The sequence below is a fragment of the Pipistrellus kuhlii genome, unplaced genomic scaffold (assembly GCF_014108245.1).
Source record: "Pipistrellus kuhlii isolate mPipKuh1 unplaced genomic scaffold, mPipKuh1.p scaffold_m20_p_2, whole genome shotgun sequence".
In the NCBI taxonomy this organism is placed as follows: Eukaryota; Metazoa; Chordata; class Mammalia; order Chiroptera; family Vespertilionidae; genus Pipistrellus; species Pipistrellus kuhlii.
The window spans coordinates 101,010,480-101,026,861 of NW_023425515.1; the positions used below are offsets into that span (position 1 = coordinate 101,010,480).

Sequence of the window (16,382 nt, forward strand, 5' to 3'; positions counted from 1 at the left end):
AAAACAAACCCTGCATCACACAGTGTGTCTCTCCCATAACTCTGTTTTATTATCTCCACCTGTCCCTGAGGTGTCTGAAATTATGCATTTGTTTACTTTTGGTCTGTCTCCTTCACAAGTTCCAAGAGAGAGAAAGACCCTTGTCTCTCTTGTTCCTCATAGCCTAGGTTCCCCACCATGACGGGCAAAGGCATTTATGGGTTGTGAATGAATGCATGAATGACAGTTTTCCAAGGAACACGTGCGTGGTTTGAAAAAGCAATTATAGAGGAAAGGCAGGCATGGCCTGTGATGGCTGTGGTGGTGGAGGTAGCCTTGCTTCTAATTGGGTTCTGCCACTTACTAAGCCGGGGTCTTTGGGAAAACACCTTGGTGTCCCTGAGCCCCAATTTCTTCAGCTGAAATGAATCCAAAAGCCCCTAGCTCACTGGAGGGGTGTGTACAGTATATCACATGAAGGATTCAGCACCTCTGACCAGCCCAGGACAGTCCCTTAGTGAGGCTAAGCTGTAACACCTGTAATGTTCGCCAGGTGTCGCCCCACAGTGAGTTCTGAGCCCTGCGCTTCTGGGTGGCTCCGCAGCCCGACGTCTGGCTTAAATGCGGAGCGTCTGGGCCTCAACCTGACTCTGTCCACTAGCCACTAGGAGCGGGGGTCCAGAGAAAGCTGCTCGATCTGGGCACCCACTTGCTATCCCCCATCGAAAAGACAGGAGCGGGGGAAGAATATGCTGAGTCAGTTATCCCCGCTCCGCCATTAGCCCTAAGGAAGGGGTGTCCTCTCCCAAGAGGGTCTCCGAAGCCCCGGGGAAGGCGGAACTCGGATGCGACCTAACACCCTACAGCAGCTCCAAGCTCTAGGCCCGGCGAAGAGGACGGGAGACAGGTCAGAGCCCAACCAACCCCGGATTCCCCTCTCCGCCCCGAGTGCAATCCTGAGCGCTCACTCGCCCCGCAACTTGCGAGTTAGCGACCTCTGGGGATAGAGCAGACTCCCACCTCTCCCCACCCGGCTCCACGTTTCAGAGCCGGGAGAGGGCGCCTCGCGAGCGCGCGCCGGGAGCAGGCGGCTGGGTCCGAGGCTCGGGGCGGGCGCTCCGGGGGGCAGGCGGGGTGGGGGTGAGAAAAGAGGGAAGGAGGGGCCGGGCGGGCGGCTGCAGGGTCCCGCACTCCCCGCGCCTCGCACATTCGCAGCGGCAGCTCGCGCGCAGTGCGGTGTCGCCCGGCGGTGCGCTCGCTCCTCCCCTCCTCCTCCCGCTCCGTGGATCCCGCGTTCCCAGAGGCTCAGGCGCCGAGTGCGCGGACGGGCACGCGAACAGACGGCCCAGGGGACGCCTCGGCCCGCACCTCCCAGGCGGGCTATGTTGATTGTCCTACCGGGGTCGGCCCGCGGGATCAGCACAGCTCGGCCCGCGGCCCCGGTGACGAGGGGGGACTATGAACCGGAAAGCGCGGCGCTGCCTGGGCCACCTCTTTCTCAGCCTGGGTATGGTCTACCTCCGGATCGGGTAAGGGCCTCTCGCAGCCCCTGCACGCGTGTCCCGGCAAAGTTGGCGTGGCCTGGGGAGAGGCTGTGCTGCCTAAGAGCCGCCGTCGCCCCATCAGAGAGGCCGGGTGGGCAGGGTGCAGGAGAGGTGGGTGCACAAAGGCAGGTGCCCCAGTTATTGTACCTTAGTTCGAGAGGTCCGAGCCGGTAGACCCGCCATCCTGAGGATGTCTGAGTCTGGAAGCCCCCAGAACTAGAGATAGCTAGTAGGGACGCTCCAGTTTGGGGGACTAGGGCTAGCCAATTTCAGAGGCCCTTTAGTCCAGGGCATGGGAACAGCAGGTCCAGCAGAAACACTGAGCGGTATCTGGGACCACAACCTCTCCCAGGGAACTCATCCCCCAGAGCTCCAGAGGCACCGACACAAACGCTCCTAGAAACAGGGCAGTGCCCGCGGGGCAGGCGGGGCCGTCCAAACAACAGGGAACAGGTACCCAAAGGGAGGGATGTTCTTTGACAAAAAACACCAACCTTGCTTAGAACCCTGGAACTACACGATTGCCAAGAATCCTTGGACGTTCAGAGCCTTTCCTAGCCCAAGGGGACAGCGTCTACTAGACGAGACAAACACACAGAGACAGGACAAGAGCTGGCCCCAAGTCGCTGAAGGAGACAAGCTCGCAGAGTCAGCGCCTGAGAAAGGCGGGGCACCCTACCCTAAAACTGGGTGCCAGAGTCTGTCTGCGCGCGGGCAGAGCTGTCTCTCCCCCGCCTCCCCCCCCCCCCCCGCCCCCACATCACTGCATTTCTATGGAGGTGGGGCCTGGGGCGGTGCTCTGGTTGGAAGGTTGGAGTGGGGGCTCCAAATGGGTCTTGGAGCTACATTTGTACGGCCCAGTAACCCTTTGTACTTAGGAGATAATGCGTATGAAGCACTGAGGGGTGATGAGGGGCCGAGGGAGGGCTTAAGGATTGGTAGAGGTGTGGCGCTGATGGTCCACCTTGGCAGCTGGTTGGACCTGCTCTCCTACCCCCAGCTGGGAACCTCCCTACTGCTCTGCTTGGGGAGGAGCGGGCTGGCTGCCCAGGGCTGCTGCGAGGAGTGGTGTGTGGTAGATCCTTTGTGTTTTGTCACTACCACTTCTCCCCTTTGCCCACCTCGCGTCTCCGGAGCAAGGATTTCTCAAGTTGACCTGCAGTGGAAGCAAGCAAGGGAGCACAGAGCTAAAGAGCCGGCCCGTCAGCCCAACTGCTGGCAGAGAGCAGGTGACTGCGGGTGGAGAGGCGGCTGCGGGCCCTGCGCACTGCCGGCCTCCTGTGTGTTTTAAGTATTATTGATTTGCCAGCGGCTGAGTGCCTTCTCCCTCCCTCTCTCTTCCCACCTGCTTTAATCTTCACTTTGGCTCGTGCACCCGCTGCCACGCGCGCATCTAGCATCCAGGAAGCCGGTATGGCTGATGCTTGCGGCTTTATCTTTTTTTTTTTTTTTTTAATTAGAAATGGGGTGGAGGGGCCCGGAGGAGAGAGAGAAAGGAAAAACAACAGAAAATAATCTCCCCTGGCTGCACCGCGAGCCCAACCTCCCGATGGCGCCAGCACCTCATTGAACCCGTGGGGGCCCAGCTGCCCCGGGGGAGGGGTCCAGGAAGGGCGCTAGCCGAACTGCGGCCCAGCAGCTCCCCTTTGGGGCCCAAAGAGGTCCAGGTCGGGAGGAATTGCAGGGTAATTTGGGGTCCAGGCCCTGCTGCTCCGTGAGCCTTGGTTATTTATCTGAAAAATGAACATGCGGAGTAAAGTCCCTAAGAGGCCTTCTTTGGGAAGCAGGTGCTCACCTTAAGTGACATTTTTGAAATTCTACAATTCATTTGTGCGCTAACTATTCAGTGAACTAGCAGACAGCCTTCCTGCCCTCAAAGTGCTCACAGTCAAATGAGAAAGGCAAAGAACAAATGAACAGAGAAATGAAAAACAAACACATACATTAAGACATTTCAGAGGCGTGGACCATGAATAGCAAAAGCATTAAGAAAAACAAAACAGAGATTGTGATGGAAAGTTAGGAGGGGAGAGGTAAGAAGACAGTTTCCCTTACCTAGGTTGGTAAGAGCGGTGACTCGAGGTCACATAAATGATGACAAGAAGCCAAGTGTGTGAAGCTCAGGAGGTGAGAAAGCTTCTAGGGAGAGGTACCAGCAAGAACAAAGAGCCTGAGGCAGAAAGAAGCTGATATGAGGCAGAGGGAAAGTGGTCAGTTAGGCACTTAGAAAGGAGTGGGATCAGCTCATCTCTGGTGCTGTTGACACAGAGTAACTGCTCTTTAAGAAATCCCAGTTCCATAATCATTTGAGAGATGCAAATCAAAACAACAATGAGATACCATCTCACACCTGTCAGAATGACTATAATAAACAAATCAACAAATGACAAGTGCTGGCGAGGATGTGGAGGAAAAGGAACCCTCTTGCACTGCTGGTGGGAATGCAGATGGGTGCAGCCACTGTGCAAAACAGTATGGAGTTTCCTCAAAAAGTTGAGAATGGAACTCCCATTTGACTTAGTAATCCCACTTCTAGGTCTATATCCCAAGAAACCAGAAACACCAATCAAAAAGGATATATGCACCCCTATCTTACAAAGCTAAAATTTGGACACAGCCTAAATGCCCATAATCAGATGAGTGGATTAAAAAAAACCATGGTATATCTACACAATGAAATACTATGCCACTATAAAAAAAGAATGAACTTTTACCATTTGCAACAGCATGGATGGAACTGGAGAGCACATTATGCTAAGCAAAATAAGCCAGTCAGAGAAAAATAAATATCACATGATTTCATCATATGTGGGATATAGTGATCAGCATAAACTGATGAACAAGAATATATCCAGAGACAAATGGTAAGGAAGGAGGAGAGGTTAGAGAACAACCAAAGGACTTGTATGCATGCATATTAGCATAACCAATGGACACAGACACTGGGTGGTGGGGGCTTGCCTGGGGTGGGAATGACTTGAGGAGGGTTGTTAATTGGGAAAAAGGAGACACATGTAAAACTATAGACCAAAAAAAAAAAAAAAAAAAAAATAGTATGACCTACCCCCCAAAAACCAAAACCCAAAAACAAAACAAAACAAAAAACCCAAAACAACCTAATTCCAGAACAACTTCCCATGCCTGAGCTCCAGGATGGAAAGTATGGAGCACTTAGTCCAGTGATTGGCCATGGCCCTCAATAAGTGGAAGCTCCTATTATTATAACTACAATGAGACATCTGGGGTGAGATCTCTTTCAAACTAGACTTGAGGATTATACAAAAGGAAACTCCACATGAATGGGCCATCTTTATACAAAGGAAGGACTACTTGCATCATCAGGGTTACCATCTGAGCCTGTTTGGGGTTATCTTGATATTAGGAAATGGTCCCATCCTCAGGCCAGGTATCCACAAGTCACACTGATGCCCGTCTTTCTACCTTCTCCATCTGTCCTGTTAGCTCCACCCCATCCATCAGTCCATCAGTCTATCAGTTCATAGCAAGTTTGGTCAGCTCCATCTTCAGCCATCCCCAAAGGCCAAGCCACCACCACCTCTTGCCTGCCTAGTCTCCCTGCTTCTGCCCTGGCATCCTATAGTCCTCTTCCATGGGGCTGGAGAGATGGGATGCTGTCAGTATCATGCTGACAGCCCTTCAGTGCTTTCTGATGCCTGAGAACATTCTAGCCCTGAGTCATCTCTTGCCCCCAGATTGTCCTCCTTCCTAAGCCCTGGTTTGCATCACCTTCTATGGGTTCTTTCTGTTTCTTGGTGACCCCAAGCTTGTCCCCTACCATGACTTGTTTTCAGTTCCTTCTGCCCAGCATACACTTCCCCAGACCTTTCCACTGCTGGACACTCAGATCTCTGCTTCACTGCCACTTTCTCAGGAAGGCCCTCCTTGACCACCCAAGTTAAAGTGGCTCCATCTCTTCCCTTCCAAATTTACCCTTCCTGCCATAATAGCATCTTTACTTAGGCTCCGAAGTGGGCACCAATGTCTGGAATGGCCTATTGTATTTGTTTATGGTATGCACATTGTCTCCCTCTGTAGCTCCTTGAGTGCAGGGCCTTGGCACCTGAGAGATTTCTGATATGTGTCTATTCATATCAGATGAGGCATAAGCTTCCTCTAAGCCAGTCATGTCTAGAGGGGGCTACACATACACCATTGGCATTTAGGGAGCAAACTTAGAATTTGTATTCATAATTTCTGCTTAAATATTTTTTAGTAATAAAATATACACATACATACTAGAGAGTATATAAAACATGTACAAACAGTTTTTTAAATGAACATCTATGTACCCACCAACCTTTCTTTTGCTTGCCTTTGTCATTTTTCCACATAAAGATGATTCCTAAACAATATTGGGATTCATTTTGCATAATTTTAAATTTCATCTCAATTCAATCCTACCATAATTAGAAAGGCATCTTGCTTAGTTCCAACATTTATGTTTCACATACATCATTTTATTTTTTGCTATCGAAAAAGGAAATCAAGCCTCACTAATATTGTATATACACCCCGCACAGAAACCAATGTGTAACCACAGGTGAATAAACCTGGGTTGGGTGCAGTATCAAAAAAGTTGGGAGACTCCTGCTGGGAGCTGTGGGGTGAGGTGGCCAGGACTGGATACCAGGGAGGACCTATAGTACATACCCCACCCTGAAAGCCTAATGCTCCCTCTCTCTGTCTCCTGCTCCAGTGGCTTCTCCTCGGTGGTAGCTCTGGGCGCGAGCATCATCTGTAACAAGATCCCAGGCCTGGCTCCCAGACAGCGGGCGATCTGCCAGAGCCGGCCCGACGCCATCATCGTCATAGGAGAAGGCTCACAAATGGGCCTGGACGAGTGTCAGTTTCAGTTCCGCAATGGCCGCTGGAACTGCTCTGCGTTGGGGGAGCGCACCGTCTTCGGGAAGGAGCTCAAAGTGGGTATGTGCTCACCGGACACTGCAAACAGGCTACTGGCAGACAAACTTTTGGGAGCTCTCTGGGACCTCCTCACCTGCCCATGCTGGGATGATCCTACTGTGGGACTTGAATTCAGGTCTCTATCAAGAGTTGGCTCTCAGGTTTGAATCCAGATGACGCTGGCCCTTTATGGCAGAGTTGAATACTAACTGGTTGATACGGCACTTATGTTGTTTTTTAAATTGAAGTCCAAATTTAAAATTAGTTGTTTTGCCTAAAAATACAAATTCCTGAATTCTTTTGAAAAATAGGCTTACACATGTATCCACATAGTTATTATGGGCTAAAGCTGAGAACATAGCTTCCTTTAGCTGGAGCCAGGGCAACCCCATTCACTGCAATAGTTCCCACTACTGCCTATTATCCATCTTATATTCACCCTTATATGATATTACAGGCCCAGTATATGAAATTCATGCACTGGGGGAAGTAGGGGGTGTGGGAAAGAGTATCCCTCAGCCCAGCCTGTGTCCTCTGACAGTCTGAGAGCCCTTGGCCCCTCCCCCTGACTGAGCAGTACTTCCCCTGTGGGAGCACACTGACCAGCAGGGAGCAGCTCCTGCATTGAGCATCTGCACCTTGGTGGTCAGTGCATGTTCTAATGACTGGTCGTTCTGCCGTTTCAGTCAATTTGCATATTAGCCTTTTATTATATAGGCTGCCTGGCCACTGTGGGCATTTCAGTTTACAACCCCTGTGTGTTGCTTAGACATCGCGCGCTCACCCCCCCCCCCGCCCCCCCCACACACACAGAAGCACAAAGTGTCAGGCCACTTGGCATTTCTCACACTTTCAAACCAATGTGAGAAAATCCTAGTGGAAAGGGGTTGGTCACTGGGAACCCTGGTGAGGGAAAGGCCATGTTGTGTGTCTTGCTTATGTGCATCTGAACTGTAGGACCAGAAACTCTGCAGGCTTGCTTTGAGCTGTGGACCTCCGTGAAGGTCAGGTCAGCCTTGACTCTTTGTGCTGGAGTGGTTCACCTGGCCTACTCCACTGCTCAAAGGGCATCCCTGAGTTACTTCCTCTTGGATCATACAGCTGGTGTATCTGGGCTCTCAGGTTCCCTCTTCCACTCCCATCAACCTGCTGCCCCTGATTCTCCTTCAGGCAAAAACATCCTTTGTAAATGGAAATCAGATTATGTCATTTTCTTGTTTAAAACCCTGGGATCATGATGAAATCCTGACTGCTGACCTCTATCCATCTCTGCCCCCAATCTTCCCTCTATCCCTCTTGCCCACCCAACTTCATCCTGTTTCCAAAACACATCACACTGGGTCCTGCTTTCAGAACATAGCTCCAGAAGTTCTTTATGCCTTAGATCCTTTCCCACAGCCCCATACTCCTGAGCCCTGTCCTCCGTGCACAGTTCCCTCAGCATCCAGGTCTCACAAGCCTCCCTGGGTCCCCTTTCTAAAGTCCCCTTTAGCCAGGAAGCCCCATCCCATCAGCCAAGCAGTTGGCACTATCTGCATCTCTTCCTCACTCTTTGGGAATGCTGGCTCTTGGGGGTCAGGCCCTCTGCCACATTCACCATTGAATGTTTTCTTTCTCCTTCTTGTAAGGAGGAGCAGTAGCTCTCAGCCCTGTGGAAGGTCTCATTTTGTCACCACCTTCTGTAGCTGCTTTCTCACTCACACCTGAGGGGACTGCTGAATACAATCCCAGGTTCAGGGTGAGGCTGGTGGGGGTGTAGGAGCCTCCTCCTTCAGGCCCTCACATGAGTTTTCTTTTCAACATCTTTGTGGGATAGGACCTTGCCTTGCACCGCCTGCCCTTGTTACCCCACTTTCCAACCTCAGGGCTTACTTTTCAGGTGGAGAACCGAGGCCCAGAAAAAAGAGGCACTGCCCACCTGATGCCCAGAAATGGCATCAACACTGAGATTCCAGTTTAGGTCACTGAAATACCCATCTTGTGACCCTCCCCGGTGATCACCTATGGTTTTTCTGCCTACTCATGCTCTCATCCCTGGCCTCCATTTTCAGGACCCATGTCTAGGCTCTAACACTATTTCAATGATGATGAAACTGAACCTCAGAAGGGACCTGCAAAGGTAAACAAAAGTGAATGGCAGGGTCCCCCAGGACTGGGTTGATCCCAGAACAGCTTGCAGTCTTGAAATAGCATTGTAATGGTGCCTGCTGGGGTGCAGTGGCAGGGTATGGTGCAGGGAGGCCTGCCCCCACCCCCAGTGGGCTAGAGTCATAGAACTGAGGGATTCTTTGCAGGCTGAGGCAGAGGACTACCACCAGTACACACTGAACAGGAGTGGAGGGAGGCCTGAGGCAAGGAGCATTCTTTAAGAGGCAGGCTTGGATAGGTAGAGGTGGCCTTAGGGAATTCAAGCAGAGAGGAGTCTAAGAAAACTCATGGGATAGACCTACCTGGGCCTGAAAGAGATGGAGTCAGAGCCAGGAGGCATGTGGTCAATCTAAGCAGTTTGAATTTCTAGGTGGTGAGAGCAATTAGCGAATTTTGATCATGGGCATGACTGACAAAGTAGGTCACATTGTATAAAATAGCCACCATTCAGTGATTTTTGACCCATGACAACATCATATGATTCAGTCTAATAGGAATTCTGGAATTAAAGGGTGGGTACAGAATTCATTCGTTCATTGTCATTCATTGATTCACTCATGCATTCACTCACTGTGGTTGGTGGCTGCTGTTACAGCCTGTGTGGTCTTGGATTCATGAAGGAGGTGAGCCTTAGGCAAATTGGGAGAAAAGTATTTCAGGCAAAGGGAATGGCAGGAACAAAGGCCATGAGGCAGAAACATGTTTGAGGAACAGAGAGGAAGCTAGTTTAGCTGGAGAACAGCAAAAGAGAGAAAGAGGAAAGCTCAGAGGTCAGAGAAGGAGCCAGGAGCTAGACAATGCAATGTCTGTCACACCAAGTCAGGTTTTTGGATTTTCCTCCAGTGAATGGAGAGCAAGGGAGTGATAGAGATCTGGCTTTCAGATTTAGCAGCATTGCTCTGGTTCTGGGAACAGAATGAACTGTGTAGGGGCAAGGCTGGGAGTTCGGAGTCTGGTACAATGTTCTAGACAGGAGGTGACCAGTGCTGTGGACTGAGTGTAGCCATGGAGATCGCTTGGAAGTGAGCTACCAAGGTGAAGGGAGACTAACAACCTAAAGGACACTGAGGAAGGAGTTGCCTTTCTAAAGTGGTGGTAGTGGGAACAGAGAAGATTAGATCAAGATTGGACCCAACTCCTACAAGGCTGAGAAGTTACTTCCTTTCTGAGCCTTGGTTTCCTCATGTGTGAGCAGGTATCCTGCTCAAGGACACCAAGAAGCAAGTCTCCAATTTAGGCTTTCCAGACTCTTCATCAGTGTTCTTGCTCCCATGGGTTGCCTTTTTGTAGGAGTGACCAGTTAATAAGGGCTGCCTTGCAGGGGTGAGGGACCAGGAGTATGATATTTGACTTTGGATTGCCATCCAATCCACACTGCAAAGAGCTGGACACATCTACCTTTATTTTATTTTATTTTATTTTATTTTATTTTATTTTATATTATATTATTTTATTTATATATTTTATTGATTTTTTGCAGAAAGGAAGGGAGAGGGATAGAAAGTTAGAAACATTGATGAGAGAGAAACATTGATCAGCTGCCTCCTGTACACCCCCCACTGGGGATGTGCCCACAAACAAGGTACATGCCCCTGATTGGAATCGAACCTAGGACCTTTCAGTCTGCAGTCTGACGCTCTATCTACTGAGCCAAACCAATTTTGGCACATCTGCCTTTAAAGAGACTTCCCAGAAGCTCCACCCTGTGTTTCTATTTCTATGTCATTGGCTTGAACTTAGTCATATGACATACCTTGCTGCAAGAAAAGCTGGGGAGTACAATCTTTTATTCAAAACAGATATAAGACCAGCTCAGGATCTGTGACTGAGGAGGAAGGGGAACATTGACATTGGAGTGGGCACTAGCATAGGTTTTCCATCCCATGCTGAGACCTAAAGGCTCTCCTTTCACCACCTCCCCAAGTCTCCTCTCCAGTCCCCAGCTCTGTCTGTGTTTTTTGGCTCTGTTTCACATTCTGAGTATTCCAGATTTTGCTTCATAGATCTGAGGACAGCAGTGGGCAAGGCTGTCCACTGACAGGCCCTCTTACAGACCTCTGTGACCTGCATTCCAACCCCATTTGGGCTGTGGGACAGCCAAATAAATACTGGCATCAAAACCCAGTTCAGGCCACCCCAGGAGAAGAGGGGATTCAAGTTGGTCTGTGTAACTGGAAAGTCTGGATGGTGCTGACTTTCAGAATGACTTGGACCAAAGGTGGTGTTGGCTTCTACCAACCTCAGAACCCACCCCATTGGGACAGCATCACAACTTCTAAGTTCAAGTCCTGCAGAAAGGCCGTAGCTTTCTCTGACAGTACCTGCAGAGGTTCTATGGTTCACTCAGATTGGATCAGCTTATAGGGCTTGACTTTTGGTTTTGAGTTCATCCACTCCTATCATAGTGCTTTTGTTGGTCAGGCCTGGGAGCCCCACCCAGACCATTTTTCCTGGGAGGGACTTCTCATGAGTCTGTTAGTCAGCTCCAGCTGCTATAACAAAGTACCACAGGCTGGGCAGCTTAAACACAGACATTCATTTTCTCCCATTTCTGGAGGCTGGTTTCTTCTGAGGCTTCTCTCCTTCTTACTGTGTCCTCAGAAAGTCTTTTCTCTGTGTGCATGCCCTCGATGTCTCTGTGTGTCCTAATCTCCTAACGACATGAGTCAGTTTGGGTTAGGGCCACCCTCATTGTCCCATTTTAAGTTAATCACCTCTTTAAAGGCCTCCAGATATAGTCACTTCTAAATTACTGGGGGTTATGAATTTGGGACAGAACGCAATTTGGTCCATAACAATGAGCAACCAGAGGGAAGCATGGTTTGTGCATTAGGGGAACATATTAGGGGTTTAGTGGTGTTCAGAAGTAAGACTCCAAGGTGGGAGGAATGGACTGGACAATGGAGATGGACTTTCCCTTGGGTCTTATGGGTGGAAGGACTTTCACAACTCAGTGAATAGGATTCCAGGCAGAGGGAACAGCAGTATAAACACATGGATATTTGATTGCTAATGGGATGATGAACAGGAGTTTGCAGGCTCAGATTACTTAACAGGCTGCCTATTTAAGAGTCTTAAAATGTCAGGGATTCAACTTTATCAGATGCTTCCCATTGTGGCTCTTGAAGGCTTAAAAAGATATTCACCAATGTCCAGGGTTTTTCTTTTCTTAAATAATACAATGACATCCGTCCTTTGAGTCTGCCACCAACACAACAACTAGAACAAGAATAGGTAATTTGCATCCACTTCTGTGAGTATCCCTCGTGCACACCTGCCTTTCCCTTCCAAGCCGTATATTCACTATCCTGAATCTTGGGTTTTCCATTCCTTGCTTATTTATGTCTAATTTATTATGTTGCTATATTCCCTAGAAGTAAATTATTTGATTCTATTTGTATTTAGTTTTATAAAGAAAAGCGTCACACTGTATGCAATCTTTTGGCATTTATTCCTTTATTTACTACTAGTAAAACTCATCTATCTTCTAGTAGCTATTGTTGATTCATTTTAGCTGTGGTAAATAGACTAAATATGTGCAAGTTTGCTTTGGGTTATGGGACATCTGGGTGGCTTCTAAGCATTTGCTGCCACTAACAGTGCCTTATTGGTCTCCTTGTGCCTATCTCCTGGCACCCATGTGTATGCGTTTCTCTTGGGTATATACAGAGGAATGGAATTGCTGGTCACGGGGTATGAATGACAACCTAAAATCCATAGTGATTGCTCCACGTGCCACTCCCACCAGTGAGCAGCATTGATCTATGGACTCTCCAACACTGGGAATCATCTAAACTTCCTCATTTTTGCCTAGGGAATGGGTGTGAAATGTTTCCCACTGTCATCTTGATTTGCACTTCTCTGAGAAGTGGTGCTGTTGAAATCTCTTCCCACATTTACTGAGTATGTTTACTCTTCTGTAAGTTTCCTATTTATGCTTTATGCCCATTTTTTTGGGGTGGGATTGTGTGTCCTTCCCTCAGTTTTGTTTCATTGTGCAGGGAGCAGAGAGGGCTGGGTCAACAGCACCTTAGGGAGGCAGCATCATAAGAGGTTTCACTCTCTTGTCTTTTATGTTTTCATGGAGAACAGTAGATGCTGAGAGCAGAGACAACCCTTCCTCACATATCAACTCATTTGGTCTCATCCAGTCTGGAAAGGAGGTCTTCATCTCAGGCTTAGACTAAGCTAGAGGCTAACCAAAGTCATATGGCTGTTTTGTGGCAGGACTGAGATTGGTAGTAATTCCCCGTTGCTGAGAGATTCTTCTGTGTGAGCCTTCCAGTGTTGAGGGTCTCCATGCTGCTGTGAACTTGAGAACTTTTTTTGTTGTTGTTGTTGTTGCTGGGTTGTGGGGCAGCCAAATAAGTTCAAAGTCATGCAGCCAGGTATCCATCCCAATCCCACCACTACCTTGCTGGTTACTCTGAGCAGATACCTCACCTTTCTGATCTCAGATTGGTCATCTGCAGAATGCAGGTGTCACATGGCCCACCTTGCCAAGTGGAAGCAACATGACACAGTGTTTTAAGACCCTGGCATCTGCTGGGTTAGGACCATCAGAGGATGTCCTTTTGTTCCTCCCAGGAGGCTCAAATGATGATGAAGAGCTCAAAGAATTGAGTATCCTGTTCTAGATTTTATTCTTGTTGCAATAGAATGGGAAGATGTAGAGTGAAATGGGGAGAAGCTAAGCTAAGCTCACTATTTTGACTATCAGTCTGTCTACTTCTCACTAACTCCACTACCACTTCCTCATTCAAAACTCTATTTTTAAAGACTTGTTGTCCCAACAACTACATCAGCCTCCTAATATAATCTTGTTTCCACCATACACATAGCCATTCAGCATAGCATCTTGCCTGTGATCCTGTGATCATGGCACCTCCTGTGTAAAACTCATCTATGGTTTCCTAATGTTCTGGGAATAAAATACTGACAGGCCCTCTTATAGACCTCTGTGACCTGCATCCCAACCCCATCTACACCTCAGCCCTGCTGGTTTTCTTCTGACTTTTACATAAGCAAAAGTCCTTCCAACCTCAGGGCCTTTGCCCTGGCTATTCCTTCTGCCTGGGCACTCTTCTGTCCTTCCATTCTGGGCTCACATGTCACTCTACCTAAGAGAAGCCCTCATGAGTTTCCCATGTAACAGACTCATCCCTGACCATCCCTCGCTTTGGCACTTTTCTCATATTTCTTTGACTACTTCAGTGCATTCCTGATTTATTTGCTCATTCTCCAGCACTTTGTAATGGTTCAGCCCCGAAGCCACCTGCTCTGTTCTTTTTGCATCCAAGGACCTTGACCACATGGCAATAACAGTGCCTATCATATAGGTGTGGGAGGAGATTAAGTATTCCCCGTGAGGCACTCAGAACCATGCCTGACACACTACACAGACACTATAAATCATAATTGAGGTGTTTTCATTTGCCTCTTGGGTTAGAAGACAGCTTGTTGAGAGAGCAAAGTCCTCTGATGCAGAGCCTGTCACATGAGGGCATGGCCACCATGGCACAGTGGATGTGGGGACAGACACCTGCCCCAATTCCTTCTTGAGTAGGAGTAGGAGCAGAAGAGTGACAGGGAGAAGCTGCTGAATGATGGCAGGTAACCTACCCAGCATTATGCAGGTCTCTCATTTGCATTTCTTTTGCAAGCCTCAGATCATTCTGTGTTTTAGTTCTCCTAACACTATTTTTGAGATATGTTTTTGTTATAATGTTCTATTTTCAATTTTCATATGGTGGACACACACACACACACACACACACACACACACACACACGCCACATACTTTACACCCATAGTCATTCTCTGTTGAGGATTCACAGATGAATAATACAGGTTACTACAATCTAGTTGGTAGAAACAGATAGATAATTCAATTAAACACAAACTAAGGATGGCTAATGTGTTGGACCACAAGCAGAGGGAGGACTATCAGGAAGGTCCCTCACAGAAGGGACACTGGAGCTATGTCTTGATGGGTATGCTTCACCAGCAATGCATTTATCTAGTTAGAGCTACTCTTATTAATCCTTTACCAGGTATTGTGCAGGCCTGTTATATGTCTTGCTTTATTCACTTCTAACAACCTTAGAAAACAGATATTTTATTATTCATTTTATAAACAAGGAAACAGGCCTTGAGAGGTCAGTTAATTCACTCAAGTTCCTGTCACTGGGAAGTGAAGCCAGAATGTGAACCCATGTTTACCAGTCTCCAGGGCCCTGTTTAGAAACCATTGGGCTACATTGCCTATTACTTGGAAGATGGAAGAGGAAGGGCATTTCTAGACTGAAGGAACAAAATGTGCAAAGGCATGGAGGCAGAAAAGAATAGGTATTGGCTCTTGATGGGCACTCAGCAGTGCTCTCCTCCTTGCTTGGTGGAAAGAGACACTTAGATAGAACCAAGATAGGAGAGAAAGATGGAGGCAAAAAGCCTACACCTGTCACTTCCCCAGGTCCTGTCTCTGTGGGTCCATTACCTTAATTGGACCCAGCCCAGGCCCTGCTCCCTAGTTTCTATGGTTGTTCATCAAAAGGCTCTCTAGTTCCTGTGGATGGAGACACCTGGATGTGGCATTCTGAGCCCAGCGGGTGTGAACTGCCATGCCATAGGGCTGGCAAAAGCAATCTTTTTCCATCTGTGTATTTTCCAAATCATCATGTATTTTAGCCTGTGTCACTGCAGATTGCTCACTCTCTGACCCATTGGCTTTAAATAGAAAAAGAAAAAAATACAATGCACTTTGTGGTTTCCAGTAAGATACTGTGAATACACCCAGATAATATTCCGGGGCAAACCATTTGCAGTGGATGCTTAGGGCAATGCAATGGAACCTTTCAGGCAGCCTGGACATCAGTGCATTTCCTCTGTACCCACAAGAATTGCTGTGGAGCTGGAATGTGTGGAGGGCATCAGTCAGGCTCCCCACTGAAAATCTCAGTAATAACACCAGTCTTTTCACACAGGGGTTTCATTGAATCATGGCAACTTGGCAGTGGCCTCCTGGTGGTTCCCATTTAACAGATGGGGAAGCTGAAACTTAGGAGGCAGAGTCCTTGCTCAGGGTCACCCAGCTCAATAGGAGCAGAGAGGAGAGACTGACGAGCTCCATTTTATTTGAATTCTGAACTGAAGCCACCTGGACTTCTGGAGGGACATTTTTTTTTTTTTTTTGAGATATGGGTAGATTCAGAATTCAGGAAGATATGGTGGAGCGGTGGGGGGGGGGGCGGGGAGGGAGGGGAAGCAGGGGGGAATGGAGATTCCATACTGGAAGCCAGGGTACCCTGGTTCAAATCTCTCTGGTCTCGCTGAGTCACTGGAGACTTTGGGCAAGTCTCCTGACCTCCTTGAACCTGTAATTCAAGGAGGAACCATGGGCTTCATGTCTGGGGCTCTGAGAGTCTATCCCCTGATTCCACAGGCATCAGAACCCTTGCTGAGGCAGGATAGCAGGGGCCAGAGGACCTGCCAATGTCCTATCTATAGCTTCAGTGATCCCTACACCCCCTCACTCACCTGCTCCCACCACAGACTGTATCATGCCAGGGCCACCACAGTCTTCCTCTGGCCTGGAGCCCTCTCTCCCCCCACAGACGACCTCCTAGCTGCTTTTCCATGCTCAAAAGCTACCATGCCAGATGCTTCCTGCTCTGACATTGTCCTGTTCTACATTCTTCTGAGCCCTCAGCTACTACTGAGTGTTTTGATCTCCCTATCTGTACCCCATAAAGTCAAGGCATGTCAAAATACTTCTTGTCAGTTTTCTCA

General features: G+C 48.6%; 1 protein-coding gene across 1 annotated transcript in view; it reads left to right on the forward strand.

The window, feature by feature from the left end:
• The first annotated feature begins 1,144 nt into the window (after positions 1 to 1,144).
• The window catches only part of WNT7A (Wnt family member 7A), an 81,439-nt gene continuing 66,201 nt past the window's right edge, over positions 1,145 to 16,382 (forward strand). The window contains exons 1-2 of the mRNA XM_036446872.2: positions 1,145 to 1,508; positions 6,241 to 6,467. Of these exons, the coding sequence (XP_036302765.1) occupies positions 1,438 to 1,508; positions 6,241 to 6,467 (298 nt within the window). The 5' untranslated portion in view covers positions 1,145 to 1,437. The remainder of the gene's footprint in view (positions 1,509 to 6,240; positions 6,468 to 16,382) is intronic.